At 37.3% G+C, this 18,016-nt stretch overlaps 1 protein-coding gene across 14 annotated transcripts in view; it reads left to right on the top strand.

The window, feature by feature from the left end:
- BRSK2 (BR serine/threonine kinase 2) overlaps positions 1 to 15,330 on the top strand; it is a 255,960-nt gene extending 240,630 nt beyond the window's left edge. For 9 of the 14 annotated variants that reach the window (XM_039332150.1, XM_039332144.1, XM_039332149.1 and 6 more), the window contains one exon: positions 12,201 to 15,330. In XM_039332150.1, coding sequence (XP_039188084.1) covers positions 12,201 to 12,424 — 224 coding nt within the window. In that variant the 3' untranslated portion in view covers positions 12,425 to 15,330. The remainder of the gene's footprint in view (positions 1 to 12,200) is intronic. The other 5 variants (XM_039332151.1, XM_039332145.1, XM_039332140.1 and 2 more) reach the window with 3 other exon arrangements.
- Positions 15,331 to 18,016: the final 2,686 nt, after the last annotated feature.

The raw sequence follows: 18,016 nt of genomic DNA, 5'->3' as shown, positions 1-18,016 counted from the left end.
GGTTTTTTTGCATCAGCTGTTAAGTTACAGTTGTTATCTCAAATCTACTTGATAAAAATTAATTTAGCTTACCAAGGAATTTTAGACATTGTAGGAGGGAGAGGCATGTTCGTCTCTGGTCGCAAAATCAGAAGGAACCTAATAGCACTTTTTCTGACAAATTTAATTAACGGCATAAGCTTTTAATACAATTTGTCAGGTGGAGAAAGGACTACCAGACTCCTTTTGATTTTTGCCAAGGAAATTTAGAAACTGGAATGTAACCATTGAATGTTGCATACATGGCTTTTTCCTTCTCTTTGAATTGTACTCAGCATTTAAATTATGCTTTCAACTAGCAGGTACGATGATAGAGTCTGCTCTAGATGTGTTACTTTCAGTTAGTTGTATAAACAAGCTATGTAAATAAAGTAACAGCTTTCAGGACTGTTTAAACTATGAGGTCTAAGATAAAGGATCTCCATTCTCTGTATATCTTGGCCCAGAAGTTGTGACTGCTTGCACAAGGGCCTGACAATAACCAGAAATCTACAGTACATATTTCTTTGGGTTGTCTGTCACTACTGCAGTGAACAGGGTGCTAACTATATTTTTAAGTATTCTAACATTGATCAGGAAAGGATAGCCACCACTGTTTTGCAACTTAGACTAGAACAGCCACACACATTGAGGGTTTAAAGAATACTTCACTCATATTCCTTCCAATTTAGTATGACAAAAAGTTCTCTCAGACTGGCTAAAATAATAAAAAAATAAGTAAAACTTTAAACTTTAAATTAAATAGAATCCAAATAATTATAAAAAGTAGAAATATTATCAGTTACGATCCAGCATTTGGAAGGCAAAATATTTGCTTGAATATTCAAGAATAAATATTTTTTAACTACCAGTGAAAAGATTACAAGAGCAGCAGTTGAACTTCTCCTGACCAGGAGTGCTAGAGAATGACTGAAATAGTCCTGTGCTTCTTTATTTAAAATTTGTTTAATTGTAAGATAACTTTGTGAGGCTGCCCATCACCCAGCAACTTTGGTACAGATTAAAATCGAAACCTAATATATTAAATCAATGTTTAAAAAAAATAATAAGGTGGTCAAAGCCAGGAAGACCAAATATACCATCAAAAACCATTCAGATGGATGTGCACAAATTTAACACTGAGCTTGGGGAGAACACCAAAAGATGACAGAGTGCCAGCCTTTCGAGGTAGTCCAGGCAAGCAGCAGCAACCACTACTTTCATTGCAAGGTTACAGTAATAGAATCTTGCAAGACTGAAAGCTTTTAATTTCCAGAGAACTAGCAAGGGTCTCTTCTGAGATGCTTCCCACAGCCCTCTTTCTCAGTTACCTTTTGCATGATGGTTGTCTAGGCTACGGCTCTTCCTCCTCCCTCCTTCCTTCCCATGTCATTCTCACAGCCCATTACACAAAGTCAGGTCTGATCAGACTTCCAAAGGGATCGTCTTCCAGAGGGAAGGCACTGCAACCAATTAGGCAGGCAGTCCCTTTTTTCACCTGGCTTGTCTCAGCTTATATAAATGCTCATCCATTTTACCAAGCCTTAACATACTGGAGTTTAGCTTTGGCTTGATATCATTTGTGAAGGCAGCCATTTCATTTTACAAACTTTAGTTTCTGTATAGTATAAACCTTACCTAGGAAAATGTAGTTTAGGCAGTAATTTATGGCTTAATATGATAAATTACACGCTCTACATGGGGCTACCCTTGAAAAGTATTCGGAGACTACAGTTGGTCCAGAATGCAGCCGCGCAAGTGATAGTGGGTGCTCCTCGATACACCCACGTTACACCTATCCTCCGTGAGCTGCACTGGTTGCCTATTGGTCTCCGGGTCCAATTCAAGGTGTTGGTTATTACCTTTAAAGCCCTATATAGCTCAGGGCCAGGCTATTTGCGAGACCGCCTACTACCTCATAGTTCCCTTTGTCCAGTTAGATCCCATAGGCTGGGCCTCCTTCGGGTCCCATCGGCCAAGCAGTGCCATTTGGCGGGGCCGTGGAGGAGGGCTTTCTCTGTGATGGCACCCACGTCTTGGAACCAGCTCCCCCCGGAGATTAGGACCGCTCCCACCCTGTTGGTTTTCCGTAAGCTGCTTAAGACCTGGCTTTTCCGGCAGGCCTGGGGTTTATAAAATCTGACCCCTGGATGACTGTTATTGTACTGTTTGTTTTGTCATGTTTTATGTTGTTTTTATTGTTAGCCGCCCAGAGTCCTGCGGGAGTGGGGCGGTTTATAAATTTTAAAAATAAAATAAATAAATAAATAAATAAATGCAGCTATTAGATCATGCCCAGATGGCAACTAGTGAAGTCTGGCTTTCTATAATTGCCCCCAGCCAATAGTCTGAATGCAGCACTCTATAGAAGCTGAAGAGCCCTGAACACATGTCAGAATTATTCCCAAGTACATTGTGGTAATGCAAATGGAATGCAATAAAGACATATCTCAAATATCCAGAGCTGATATTCTGTGGTCAGTGCCATGCCAAACCATAGGCCTCAAAGTTGAGTCCAAAAGTGCACCCAAATTGTATGTTTTTCATCAGATACAACATAGCATTTGAATCTAAAGTGAAACAAAAATGAAATTTTTAAAAAAAATTTCAAAGTTTTTCAGCCATTGTTAGAATGCAGTATTGCAGGCTGACTCTACTCACCGCCAGGAGTTCAATCCTGACCAGCTCAAGGTTGACTCGGCCTTCCATCCTTCTGAGGTCAATAAAATGAGGACCCAGATTGTTGGGGGCAATTTGCCGACTCTGTAAACTGCTTAGAGAGGGCTGTAAAGCACTATGAAGCAGTATATAAGTTTAAGTGCTATTGCTAGTCCTATTGCTATAAACTCGGAGCTCTTTCCTTGGTAGTGCCTGCCATTCCATTTACACTGTTTATGGCAAACGCCAGCAGAGAAACAGATAGTCCTCATTTAGCAACCACAGTTGGGACTGGCAGCTTTCTTGTTAAGTGAAGCAGTCACTAAGTGAGAAATCACATGGCTGCGACTATGCTTTCTTTTTTTCCCTACCACTACTCTTTGGAAGGCTCACCCCAATCCTGGGATAATTAGCAAGAAGAGAATTAATATTTGCATTAACATTATTGGAAAGGAAGGAAATACAAGAGTGTTAGCAAGATTTAGCTTCAGTTCCTAATATCTGAAATCAGCACGGCTCTTGGTGATGAATGATGGGAAATGCAATCCTACAATATCTGACGGGATACAGATTGGCCCTGGTATTAAACTGAATAAATCCCATATTTTTAAAACTAATTCTGCAAAAGATCAAGTCTTGGTAAGATATGCTTTCACTGGGATAATTTGTGATTTTTTTTTCTTTTTTCCCCCTCCATCTTTCTTGTAAATATATTTCAAAAAACTTTCTTGGGATTCTATCCCTTTAGAACTTGTTGATCAGAAACCTGTTGGTAATAAAACAATAATAATCCTATTATTTCCCAGAAGCTTTTATATGTGCTCACTGTTTAGCATTAAGAAGACCTTGAAAATAAATTATTTGGGAAAGAACAATGAATACATTATTCGCTTGGTACACCTCAAAATTATGTGTCTCTATAGAGTCCATAGAGAACCTTCTACCATTTAAGTATTTTTGACAGGAATCTCTTCCATGCATACTGAGCAGCTTCAATTGAATGTCTAGTGTGCCTTTCTATTGATATAACCATTCCATACATTTCAGATACTTATATACAACTTGCTTTCTCTAGAAAGTCCATATCATCTTACAACTCTTGGGCCACATGGTGACTGTAATCTGCTTTAATTGTTTACTCATGTACCAACAACAAGCAGGAAATCTCAGTTCCACCTCTGAGATGTAGGACAACTGTTTCTGTTCCATCATGTATCAAAGAATCCCTCTTCTGGTGGCCATTTCCAAAGGTCTCATATTCATTGCTTTCCCCTATTACATCTTTACTATCAATGTGCTTATGTCTCACTTTCAGGCTTTCTGCATTTAAGGAAACTAGGCATTATATCACTTTATGGAGGCTGAGGTTCTAGAACAGGGGTCTTCAAACTTGGCCCTTTTATGACTTGCCTGGCTGAGGAATTCTGGGAGTTGAAGTCCACAAGTCACAAAAGGACCAAGTTTGAAGACCCCTGTTCTAGAAGATACTCTGAGCCTTCCTTTGTTATTCTCACAGCCATACAGTTCTGTGATTATTTCATACATAAATAAAGTGGACAAAATCACTCCATCTTCTGGAACTTATGATACAGATTCATTGTAGTGAATATAATCAGTAATATTCCAATCAACTACCTCAAACGTACCAAGACAGCCATTCACAAGTAGAAATTATATTCTTTGATGGTGAACCTCAACAACAGCCTCTGAGCCCTGTGCTGACTAGAATCCTCATAAAAGTACTTGTCATGCTTTGGTGGCCTAAAAAACATGGTTCACCCTGTTATTTCATTTAGCCCAATGAAAATATTTCTGTTTCCAAACCAATCTACTGAACATCTATTGATCTACTTTCCACTCTCACCATCTATTTTCCATCTACCAAAACAGTTTGATCCAGACTTCAGTTCTCTCTATCTTACTTCTTGAAGGATTCAGTTCCCCAACCTGTCTAGGATGAAGCAGAACAATGAATGCTGGCTTCTTATAAACTATCCATTAGAGTTTCTGCACAGCTAAATGAACATCTTTTCTTGACCTTTTCAGAACTATTGATTTGACCTCATTCATCATGTATCTGATATTCTGCTCAATTTGAAGGATTGCGGCTTAATTCTGGCATCAATAAAAGTTTACCTTCCTGCCATTTCTTGTTTCTCTCATCAAAAGCTAATTTTCTCCTTTCCAATCATTAAAGCACTTTAGTGTAAGTGTATTTCTTTTCACTAACCTCTTCTCCTCTTCTCCTAAGGAACTCTCTACCTTCAAAAAAAAAAAAAACTACAGCTACTTCTGACTTTTTTGCGGGGGGGAGGAAAGGAGACTTTTCGTAGTTGTGACATGATTCTATTGACCTAGAGAACTGTGCACCTTCTGAAGTGATCCTCCCTTCCTTGTTTTTTGTAACGATAAAACAATCCTTGCTATTCGTATATCTTTTTCTTCACATTAGTGTTTGCATTTCGTTTAGACTGAGATGTAGTATTATCTACTTTTTTTTACAGAGTCTGTTTCAAGCCTGCAGACTTTCTCCTCCATAAAAACAATGTTGGAAGTTTTCTAGTCCAACCCTTTGCTCAAGCAGGAGACCCTATACCATTTCAGACAAATGCAGTCTAGTCTTTTCTTAAAAGCCTCCAGTGATGGAGCGCTCACAACTTCTGAAGGCAAACAATTCCACTGGTTAATTGTTCTCATTGTCAGGAAATTTCTCCTTAGTTCTAGGTTGGTTCTCTTCTTGATTAGTTTCCCTTCATTGTTTTCTTCTCTTGCCCTCTGGTGATTTGGAAAACAGGTTGACCCCCTCTTCTTTGCGGCAGCCCTTCAGATATTGGAACACTATCGTGTTCCTTTAGATAGATAATCCCAACTATTAAGCTTTGTTATGAGCTGATTCAATGGCCATGTCCTCATCTATGCCAAATTCATTCTACAGGAATAACAATAGCTTCAGACGCCTTTTTTTCCAAGTCATTCCTTGTCTGGAATAATGACAGGCGATTACATCTACCTTAATCCAGCATTTTGTGTGCGTGCGTGTATGTGTGTGTGTAATATTCATTCATTCATTTATTCAAGAACTATGAATCTTTGGAAAAGCTGTCCTTTGGTCACCTTGTAACAAATAGACCTTCCTCCCAGTCAGAAGCTTGCTAATTATCCATGTCTGTAAAACATTCACACAGCCCATCCTCTCACTTGGCTGTATTGTTTCTTTGGACAAATTGTGTTGGTCTCAGGAACTGAAAAGGGTTCAAAGGAGTTGTGTGAAAGCAGGGAGGGACTTCCATCAATCTAAACTTTAGAAAGGTCCAAATGGGGCACTGCACAGATGCAATGTGATTTGAAAACAGACATTCAAGGAATGGCCATTTCAGATAAGAAACCAGTTTTACTAGTTGGCAGCTAACAGTTCCCGATGTACAAATACAGAAACCTCTTTGCTATATCAGATACTAGAAACCTGGTTTAGCATTCTATTCCCAACAGGAAATAAACTTATTTGTTTTGCAGAACCACAAGCAGGACATAAAGTACATCTTGTCTTTTTGTTCCTGAGATTTTTAGAGTGACTATGTATACAGAAATAGAAATTCTACTTAGCTGTCATCATTAATAGACATATGAAAACTATTTCCTTAACGAACTACAATATTTTAAACCTTTTCAAAGGCAAAATTTGTCTTGCCCAATTTTGTTTTATACAAAGGACAACTTTTTGTTGAATTATTGAAGTCCCCTAAAGCTATTCTTGCCAGAGAAGATATTCTTACTTAATTTCTTGAGATATTTTTACCTGCCCTTTGTTATGGTTTCCTAGTTCAGCCTCAAACTTCACGTGAATAAAGATGCCATGCTTCTTATCAGATTAGAGTTTTCCGATTCTATATCAAAATGGAATAATGTTCCTCAGTGATAACAGTGAATAGCTGAATTCTGAGAGAAGGAGATTTAAAGAAAGAACTGAAGAGGGACAGAAAGTTTGTCAGCAAAAGCTCATAATAGTTCTAGAAAAGTATATTAAATAATTTCACAATGCCCTTCCCTATATGCCTCTTTCCACACCCAGGCTTTTCCAAAGACATCAATTAAAGACAAAGTTTTTCATATGATAAATGCACAGAAACAAGCTTTGTAAATGGGCAATTGCTTTGTGTAATGTTGTTTAGGTTCTAAAATATCCAAGGTGAGTTTATTCACTGTTCTAAAGTCTTGGAGAAGGAGAGGGAAAAAAAATAGACTGCTAAGAAAAAGATTGGAACTAAGGGTTTAGTTTAACCAGATCTTGCTTGATTGTTTAGGTTTAACCTAGTTTGGCAGTTTCTTTTTGTGGGAATAATAAAGATCTCAGGTCTACCATCAGTCATTTGCAACTGAAAACTCATTGTCATTGTGTCTAATATTTCCATGCATAGGACATCAAAATATAAATATCTAAATAGCTTCTTGATCAGGATCATAGTTGTATTAGCTTTTTAGGCTAATTTTTAAAACTTTGATGCTACTCTATTGGCTTCCTGTGATGACAAAGCTGAGGGTGCTTATGGAATTCGTTTGGAGGCTATTTTTACATTAATTATTTGGAAATTCTGATTTTTTTTGTCTCACACAGAGGTTTATTGGGATGGCAGGGTCTTTCTTTTCATCAATATGAATTTTTAATTAAATTTATTAAACTTATTTGCTGCCTATCTTGCCACAAGGCAACATTATTTATGCCACATTTATGAGTTCATCCAGATGAACTTTCTCATTTACTTCTTTTATATTCATATAAAAACATATTTATATTATTCTTCCTCACCTGATAATTGGGTGGCATTTCTCACTTCCTTGAGTTAAAAAAAAAATCCTCAGCCTTTTATAAGATTAACCAATATTTTATTTAATAACCATCATACTCAGAGTAAACTCATAATATTCCAAGGTATAAAAATATTCAGTCTTTTCATGCATGTTCTGGTAACTCTGCTTAAACAATGCAATAATCCAATAAAACATGCTATTGCTTACTACTGATATTACTTCTCTTATAATCCTATAGTTGCTATGAGATATTCAAGTGACTGAGCAAATCTACTAAACTTAAGAGCAATCATTATGAGACTTTAACTGTAAAATTAATTCATGTGCAAACTTCAAGTGTCCATCTTTCATTTAAGCCAATAATCATTTCCTCAAAGGACTGCGACATGCAGAAATCTGTTTTTTCATTGTTTCTCAAACTGCCTGGATATCTTGGATGATTGAGCCAATTGGCTTTCTTCTAAGGAGACAAGGTACAGATTTGTTTGCGTTAAACTCAGCTCCATATACAAATCCATATTGTTTCCTTGGCAACAATGATAGTGGCTTGTTGCAGTCTTCTTCTGAAATATTTCTTTCTTTCCAATTTTACTGTCACATTCTGAGATTTCTCAGTAGTCTCTCTTCCAACTGTTAAGCAAGTCTGATCCTGCTTAGCTTTTTAATTTAATTTAATATCCATAATAGTAACTGCCACAACCCAAACTGGCCATTTCCAAAAAGACACTTATTTATTCTCAATTCAGGTACTGTGGAGAAGCCAAATGGAAGGGCTGCCTATACACCATCTCTGACACCCTAATCTTTCCTCTCCTTTGGATCATTATTTCATCAAAATTTCACAAAGCTCTATCAGAATCAGTTAGACGTTCTAATTAAAGTCACCACAGTAGGCACAATAAAGGTGAACCTGTACTGTTGAAAGCAAACAAGCATCACATAGGATTGAGAAATTACAGAGCAAAAAAGAGAAAAAATATAGATCCTCTGTCCAGATTAATATATTAGCATTACATTGAAGCCTCTAAGCAAATATCCTGCATTTTTTGCTTTGATCTGTGGGCAGAGATCAATGTCCCAGCTTTCTCCCATGCTTCTTCTGCACTTCCTTTTTCTCTTTCATCTTGCTGGAATGCATTTCTTAGAAAAAATTAGAAATGTGTAATGTTCTCTTGCCTTTCTCAGCAGCACTTTCAGTGTTTTACCAATGTTATTTCACGCTTTCTGTTCATTGGTTTCATTTTGCATATGAAGATAGAGGGTCCAAAGCCACGCAGGTACCCGAAGTAAGCTATTCTGAGATATAAAAAGTTGCTATGCTTTGTTATTCCTGCTATATAATCATTTTCATACATAAGGCTTTCATGAAACTCATCCTCTTCAATTCTTTAGATGATTGTTATTTTGGGAAGAAGCGTGAATCTGGGGAATAGGCATTTATCATGGGAATTATAGGCCAAAATCTTCTGGCCTATAAAGTTTTTTGCAGTGTATTAGAGAAAGGCCCCATCATCTGAAACTAGTTGGTCAAGTGTTCAGTCATGCAAACAGTTATCAAAGTTTAAGGTGATTTAAGTTGCACTAAAAACTACAACTAAGAATTTTTTTATGGGTGTTGTATTCTGCCCAAGGTTGCTTAAGATCGGCAGCCATATAAATTTCTTAAATAAGTAATAAACTACATTTCTATTGTAGATTCTCCATGTTCTCTTTATGGCTAAGAGACTAGTTTTGAACACTGGAAAGACAAATTTATGACCCCAATTATTTATCAGATTAAAAATCTGGTGTGATTTCAGATTTATGAAGAAGTTGCTTATAGAAATAGGTTATGGATGGATGGCTACAAAAAAACTAATTTTTCTTTTATTTAATTTATTATGTAAATAAAAACATATGTGTGTACCAAAATTTATTATACAAGTTGCATTCAGTGTTCAAATCAATTGCCATTTTCTTTAATACACTTCCTTACTTTTTCCATGCACAGTCTTTGAACATTTCTAAGCTCAGTGACATTTTCTCTGGTATTCACCAATTCTAACATGATGGTCTCCTATGGTTTGTCTGTTCGTTTATAGGGTCTGACTTTTGGTACACCCTGTATATTGTATATAGCCCTTATATCATTTTGTTGGGTTGATTTCCTATTTTGTTGTTGTGTTTTCTTTTTTCAGTTTGTTGTTCAGTTTTATTAACTAAAGGGAGATACTCTGGCTTGTGAAATGCATCCAGGAAAATAGCAAAAATCCCCTAAAATAGCAAAATTATTATGTGCCTATTTGACATATAATCAAAATATATCTTAATGTTGTTGCCTTTGGTCTTTATTTCAGTAGCCTTTGGTCTTCTTCAGTAAAATATACTGTTGCGTTATATAGCCACCTAAATCTGAAAAGGGCAAGTAACCCAAACGGAATATGCAGTTAGCTCCAGAAAATAAGAGAAATCTGTTCACATTTTACTGGGTTTTCTCTATTGCATCATTTTTTGTTGTTATCAACTACCGTATTTTCCAGCGTATAAGACGACTCGGCGTATAAGATGACTTTGGAGAAGATTTGCATGGTTAGAAAGTTGTCTTATACGCCGGAAAAAACGGTAGTTTATTATTTATTTACTTACTTACGTACCTACTGATTTATACTTCGCAATTGAGATACTGACAGTATTTTAACTCATTCCTGCTGTAAATCAGAACTAACCCATGCACATGCATTGATTAAAATTCATCTCCAAAAAATAAAGCCTCAAGAGACATAGTCGTTTTTTAAAAAAGTATTCAAAAGAAACTTAATGTCAACAATAAATTTGCTGATTTCTTTCTGAGTTACTTTTGCAATAACAAATTAAGATAGATGTTTCTCTAGTCGAATTAATTTTCATGAAATATTATGCCTTACAATGAGAATCTTCTTGTATTTGCAGCAGCTTTTCTATGGCTTGCTTTACATTGGTATAATATTGTCAGAACTTTATTTAAATGTTGCATTTTCCCCCTAAAATCAATGATTCCAAACAAATCTCAGTGAGAAATCTCATTCAGTGCCCTTTACTACATCATCTGCAAGCTGAAGAGGCGATCAGATATGTATCTCTCACTTTCTTGTCTTAAGAAAGACAGCGCAAGTGGCTGAGCACCACAGCAGCTGCTCCTTGCTTTAAGTGCAGATTTCTAAGATAGCATGGATCCAAAACTTTACTAACTTCATTTAAAAAAAAAATTACATATTTTTGACTGTTCTGTCCCAAGGAATGGAATTGCCCGAGCAGCTTACAAACAAAACCCAACTTTTCCCAACTGCATTTTGCTCAATTTTTAATCATTCAAGGGAATTGCCTTTGAGGTCAAACAAGCAACTCCTCTTCTCATCAAACCTAGCTCTTAGTGAGTTCATGCCTGTGTTTTTTTCTTGACAACCATAGACAAATATTACCACTGCCCTCTTCTGGGTTGTTTTTTTTTTTTAACACTTTACTGTCTAGCCTGCAGCCCTGGTAATTCCAGATCGTGTCCTGTCCTGATATCAACCAGTTTTGCTTAGCCTTTTCATATTGGTTTTCAAGGTAGGGTTGGTAGTGAATGCAGCTTCATATGTGGGGGAGAGATGCCTCTTACAACCACAATGGCATGTCTGGGTTGCTCAAGACCAGGGGTCTTCAAACTTGGCCCTTTTATGACTTGTGGACTTCAACTCCCAGAATTCCTCAGCCAGCGTGCCTGGCTGAGGAATTTTGGGAGTTGAAGTCCATAAGTCATAAAAGAGCCAAGTTTGAAGACCCCTGCTGAAGACAGTCTACCACACCGTTAAGATTTGGGGGCGTCGTCATGAATGAAGAGGTGGAGAGCATCTCTGTGCAGTTCACAGACTGTGTGGGGTCTGTAGGTGTGTGTTTCATTTACTTTATTCCATATGTGCATTTTGCCATGTGCCTATGGATTCAAGATTCAAAATCCAAAGAACGAATCTGGTTCGCAGCAGATGACAGAGACTGGCAGATCAGATTCAGTAGCATTATTAAAGTATGGAATAAAGTACTCATACAGAAAATGGTTAGGAATGCATTTTTTTTTTACAAGTGGTGCAAAGTTCATTTCAAAGGAGAACCAGATTTGCGTGTTCCTCCTTTATGCACACAGATCTGCTCTCCTTGAAATTAATAATCTAATTAATATAGATAATTAAGTTATTTTGAGCACACTTGCCTGCATGTAAGGTTCCTTGAATTCAATTGAATGGACTTCCTAGTCAGCATGCATAGGATCCACAGCTAAGTATTATTCGGGACTCACTTCAGTTAGGTTAGTTTCAGAAGAATTTTATACAATTCCATCATGATATATTGTGATATTCTGCCGCGTAGCAGCCTGCATAAAGCCATGCAATAGCTTTGCTGAATAAATATTTTGTACTTGCTGAACAGGACAGGATTTCAGCTACCCAATGGGGCCTTCCTTGCCCCAGGGTTTCCATACGCTTAGGTGGTACTTCCTTACTGATGCTCTTCCTTTTTTTACTCATTGTCTTCATCGTCCACACACACCCATGCACGTGGCTCTGGACTGCTCATCATGTTCTTCTTGTTTAAAACCCCATTGTTCATTTGTTTGTTTGTTCTCTTCCTCTTCCCTTTATCTCTCTCTCTTTCTCTTTCTCTCTCTCTCTTGCTTTCTTTGTTTTCTTTTTGTTTTTGTCTCCTCTGTTTTGTATACCCAGGCAGCCCATTGAGTAACTTCTTTGACGTAATTAAACAACTTTTTTCAGACGAGAAGAACGGGCAGGTGAGCCATCCCCCCGGCACGCCAACCAAGCATAGCACAAACAGCAAGCGGAGCGATTCCGATAAAAATGACTATGGGTCTAGAGGAGACACTAAGTTCCCCGCTGGCAAAGAGAAGGCAAAGATGGCCTCATCACTCGGCTTACAAGACCAACCTTAAATAAATGCACTGAAAAAAAAATTAAGTCAATCTAATAAACTCACCTAGAAAAGTGAAGAAAAGCTCCCCAGATGAATGAGTATTCTTTAGCAAGGTAGCCTCTAAACTAGATGGGTGTATATAGTAGTGCTACCACAGGACAAAACTGTCTATAGTAAAATTTTGTATGGAAAAACATTGTGTGTATATATATATATACATACATATATATTAAAATTATATATATATATATATACATGCACATGTAAATATATATAATCCACATATATACATATATAGATTTATATGATACCTATACAAATAATGCGCGCATGCGCACACACACACACACACACATGCACATAGACACTCACAAAGACATATAAAAGGGAAAAAAATAACAAATTGACAAACCCATTTTGGCAAATCCTGTTTGTTTGGGTTTTGTTTCCTCCTCCCAGTACTTTCCTTGCTATAACACCTCCCCTCACCGTAACACATCCCTGCTTCTGATTCAACCATCCATATTGTATTCCTGTGTTCTCTCTGTGTTTCTGATACCACCGCTTGTTTCCAATCTACTACCAGGAATTATCCCGAAAAGTTAACATGTCAGCCAACATCTTCACCTTCTGTGCTCCGCGAATGCTTGTTCACGGAAGGCCAGTGATGTAAGACTGTACACGGACTGGTTTGGGGAGGGAGGGGAACTTCCAGCCTCCTGTCTCCCACTGCAGGAAATGGGTCTCCTCCATTCCATTTGCCCTCAACACACAATTTTCTTTTGGTGCTCTGTGCGGAAAACAGCTGAGAAATCGCAACCTGTCACAGTTGGAATTCCCGGAAAGCGTCGTTGGCTGTGACCACACCTTTTCCTCCTGGTGAAGCTAGACTCTGGGGGGGTGGGGGATAGGGAATAGGATGGCATATTGTTCTCATTCCATATTAAGATTTTTATAAGAACTGTTTCCCCCCTCCGTCCTTTTCTTCCCATCCAAGTTGTTTTCAAATTGTGTTTGTGTTTTTGTAATCTGAAATCATTTTTTTTTTCAAATGGCTGGAGAGGCAGCCTTAAACTTGAGGGAAACAAAAATACAAGGAAACAGTCAAGCAAACATGGACACTGAAACTTAGGGAAAGGCCTCTATCAGCAGCAAGGACAAAGGACAAGAGTCCAATTCTGGGGTGCAGCCTCATCTGCTGCCAAGTTCTGCTCTGTCTACCACCTTCACTATCATCACCACCGCTGTTAGGACTTCTTCCCTCCTCAACCTGCTCTCCCAGACCTTTCCTTCCACAATGGGATTTCCCTTCCGCCGGCTGAATTATCTGCTACATCACACATCTGGATGCAATTATGGTGTCATTAGTGCTGCGTTGATATATCAGTATTATTTATTTGCTGGTTTTGTTTATTTATTTGGGTTGTGTATGTACGTTTGGGTTTGTTTGTTTTTTTTAATGCAAAAGAAGACTATGAGATGAGAAATAGATTTTCCCCTTTTTCCTTTGTGCGTGCCTGTCTGTATAACCACTGGTACATAGTTCATTTGAACGAGATATGGAGGAGATAGCACTATGGATGAGTTCAACACAAAGCTACTGTAAACTTTTAAAAGTATTGCAAGATATTTTTATATTTGTTTTTGGTTGGTTTTTGTTTTTGTTTTTGAAGAAGGATGAATGGGCTGGATCTTCTGTGTAGTTAAGTTATTATTAGGTCTTGGTTATTATTTATAATGCATATATATATATAAATATAAATATATATATTTAAAATTTTAAGATGTTAGATATATCTTCTGCTTTCATTACTGAATAGAGGTGACATTGATTTGTATTTATTTGGGGGGGGGAGGGTAGAATTCCAACAAGAACACAACTTGTTCCTCTCACCAATGCTCCTTTTCTTCTTTTTCATTTGATGTCTTTTTCTCTTTCCCCACTCTCTCTTTCTCTCTCTCCCAAGTATAGCTGGAGAGGAAAATTTTTAAAATACCATAAATGACAGGCAAAAAAGAAGATGACAAAATTCTAAAATCCAGTATGTTTTAAATGTAGAGTTAGTGTTCAGTCCCCTTATTATCTTCAATTGCCATTGTTTGGGTTCCAACAAGTGTGTGTTAAATTGCACTATTTTTTTTTAATGTTAATATTAGATTTCTCTTTCACTGTTTGTGTTTCCGATTATTTTTATTTCTATGTTTGTCCTGGTTCATTGTTCTCTTATTGGACCTGTTTTTCCTGTATATAGGTTTGAAGAAAAAAAACACAATATTTTGAAAAAGATCCACAGAAGTGGAGGGTGTTTTTCATTGTGGTTTGGTTTGGTTCTCCTAATCTTTACCTTTTCTCTTCTATTGCTATGTGCATGTTAGACCTTGATAGGGTGGTGGCCGGGGACAGAGGTAGGTGAGAATGTAGAGGTTTGGAGGCAGTTTTAATTGCATGATATTGCTGTAAATTATTCTCTCTTGCTTCTGTTGTCCTTTCTGCCTCCATTTTCTGCTTCATTCTCTCCAAAGCTTCTCTTCCACCACTCTCAGTCTGTTTCCCTGGGTTTTTCTTCCTTTATGTATAGCTTTTAAGGCTTCTGTTAACTTGTACCTCTACAAAAGGCTGGGATTTCAAATAATAATAATAATAATTAATAATGATAATAATAGCCCATATAGTACACACAGGAAGGAGATCATTTACACAAGACATAAGAATAAATGAAAGCAATACCTCTTGTTATCCTTCCTATTTTGTACTTTGATGACACATGCATACACATGCACACACACTCACTCGTGGACACAATCTGATATTATTTAACAGTTCCAAAGGACAAAGAGGAACCTTCTGATGTATCCCTTGTTAAATAACTGTGAACAACTTTAGTTCAAAAACAATAAATTCATTCAGTAAAGATACTGGCTCTTTGGGTGTCTTGTTTATGACAGCTGGCCAGAGAGGGCCTGGGTAAGTATAGTGCCTAATCTCCATCATGGATTTTCCTGTCACTACGTCAGTTTTCTCTGGTCTAACCTTGAGAGTTATCCAGGACTGACAATGAATACAGCAGGTGGCTTTCTGTGGTGAAGATCCCACTATAAGTTGAGATCCAAAGTGAAGCTTGAACATTTTTTTAAATACAAAGGCTTTTGGAGGGGAAGGGAGGGTATGGTCTTATTCAACACCAGTAAGGGGATGGAGGGTTGTTCCCAGTCTTCCAGTTATGCTGTGATTAGCCTGGCACCTACAGTCTCATGATCATGTCCACTGTGGCACAGTTTGGCAATGTGTTAAAATAGGAAAGGAACTTGGTACTAGTCATTGTGGTGGGTTTTTTTTTTCTTACCTTGATTTTAAAAATGCTTGCCTCTAATTCTGGGCACTTTACTTAATAAATGGTCAGAAATATAAGCAAATGGTTTGTGTCCATATCACATGCACAGAGATAGTCCTCAACCTATTATTACAGTTTTGACCAGAATTTCCATTGCTAAGCAAGGCAGTTGTTAAATGAGTCCCAGACGATTTCATGATATTTTTTGTTATAAACAAATCACAAACAAAGCAGTTGCTAAGTGAATCCCATAGTTGTTAAGCAAATCCAATTTTCTGATGGAAGCCAACTGTACCCCAGGACACTGCAACCATAATAAATACATGCTGGTTGTTAAATGCCCAGATTTTCAACACATGTTTATGGGGCAGCTGTAATGGTCATAAGTTCACTTTTTCCAGCATTGTTGTACAATCAAATGGTGTTGTACTTTCTCCTTCAAAAATATTAGAAATAGAATGTTCCTTGTATCAGTTGAATTGAAATTTGGTGACCCAATTGAACTTGGTCTCTAATGTTTTACAACCTAAAGTTGTAAAAGCTAGTCAAGTTATATTCCCAGTGTATAAAGGAACTCGCCTAAAAAAAGAACAAATCAAGGCATTTTATAATCCCTTGATAAGACTAGACTTGGAATACTGTCTCCAATTTTGGTCGCCACAATATAAAAAAGATGTTGAGACTCTAGAAAGAGTGGAGAGAAGAGCAATAAAGATGATTAGGGGATTGGAGGCTAAAACATGTAAAGAACGGTTGCTGGAATTGGGTATATCTAGTTTAATGAAAAGAAGAACTAGGGGTGACATGATAACAGTGTTCCAATATCTCGGGTTGCCACAATGAAAAGGGAGTCAAGCTATTGTCCAAAGCACCTGAAGGCACAACAAGAATCAATGGATGGAAACCAATCGAGGAGAGAAGCAACTTGGAATTAAGGAGAAACTTCCTATCAGAACAATTAATCAGTGGAACAACTTGCCTCCAGAAGTTGTGACTGCTCCAACACTGGAAGTTTTTAAGAAGAGATTGGTCAATATTTTGTCTGAAATGGTACAGTATAGGGTTTCCTGCCTGAGCAGGGGGGCAGGGTTGGACTAGAAAACATCCAAGGTCCCTTTCAACTCTGTTATTCTGTTAAGAACTTCTCACTTTGCCTCCTGTAAGAAGTCAGTCTCTAGGGGAATGTTTTTAATGATTTGTTATTGCCATGTTTCTGGCAGAAGACATGGAAGTCCTAAACTTCAGGTAAGAGCAAATGCAAGAAAAGGGCCTTGCTTACGATATTTAATTCTAGTTTTAAAATGTAGAGTTAAAACTCCCATTTGTTTTTATTTTAATTTTCATTTGTTGCTTATATATCTTATTTGCAAGTTTTGTTTTTTAATATGCTAACAGCAAATTTCTCTCCATTTTATTTTCTATTATTCCCTGGCTTTGCTTCTGATCTTCTTAGACCCGTTTTCTTACAAAGAGATAAAAGCGGATGGGTAGGTACATGTTTTGAATCTTAAATGTTTATTTGGTGTTGTCAAATGTAGATTTTGGAGGGCAATAATCCATGGAACAGAGAAAGATTGCAAGAATTTTGAAGGCACTTTTAATCACCTAATAACTGCAATAAATAATTTTATCAATTTTTCATTATTGCATTTACTCTCCTTTATGCCACTCCCAGCCCTTTGGATTTTCGCAGTGTATAAAACCATGATTTTGAAATCATGATTTGTTAAACAAAATGTGTCTTACACATAAGACTAAATCAGAATGGTTGGAATAACATTATCACATCAATCTTTAAAACAAAGAAATCACATTATGGTGCACCAGGACATGATTTCCCAGGCGATGTTTTGCAATGGGGTCTACAGTCTTGAAACACTTCTTTTAGGGCTGCTTAAATCTCCTCTTAGCATTCAGCTCAAGCAAACATTAGCAGGAAACGGTTGATTTACCCAGCTGCTTAGCTGGGCAGGAAAAATTCTAGCTAACTTATAATGAAGAGTTTTGGAAATTCTGAACTTGTGTCGTAAATACAGTACACAAGGCCATGTATCTTGAAATACGACATTTGGCTCAAACAATTTGGCTCCAACTATTTTAAAGAATCTTTTTTTAAAGGGTTCTTAATTGGTTGGATGCAACAATCAAGATGTCACAATCCCTGTCCAGGAAACCCTTTTACCATCATTAAGGGCTGATCTGCAGGGCCACTTTGTACTGAGATGACCATAGACCAGGAATCATTTCTTGCTGGAGGAATATACAATGACATCTGGTAT

This window comes from Crotalus tigris, unplaced genomic scaffold (genome assembly GCF_016545835.1).
Source record: "Crotalus tigris isolate CLP2741 ecotype Arizona unplaced genomic scaffold, ASM1654583v1 scf7180000024450.1299024, whole genome shotgun sequence".
NCBI lineage: Eukaryota > Metazoa > Chordata > Lepidosauria > Squamata > Viperidae > Crotalus > Crotalus tigris.
The sequence above is the reverse complement of the archived record's forward strand: the minus strand, read 5'-3'. Positions and strand labels throughout refer to the sequence as shown.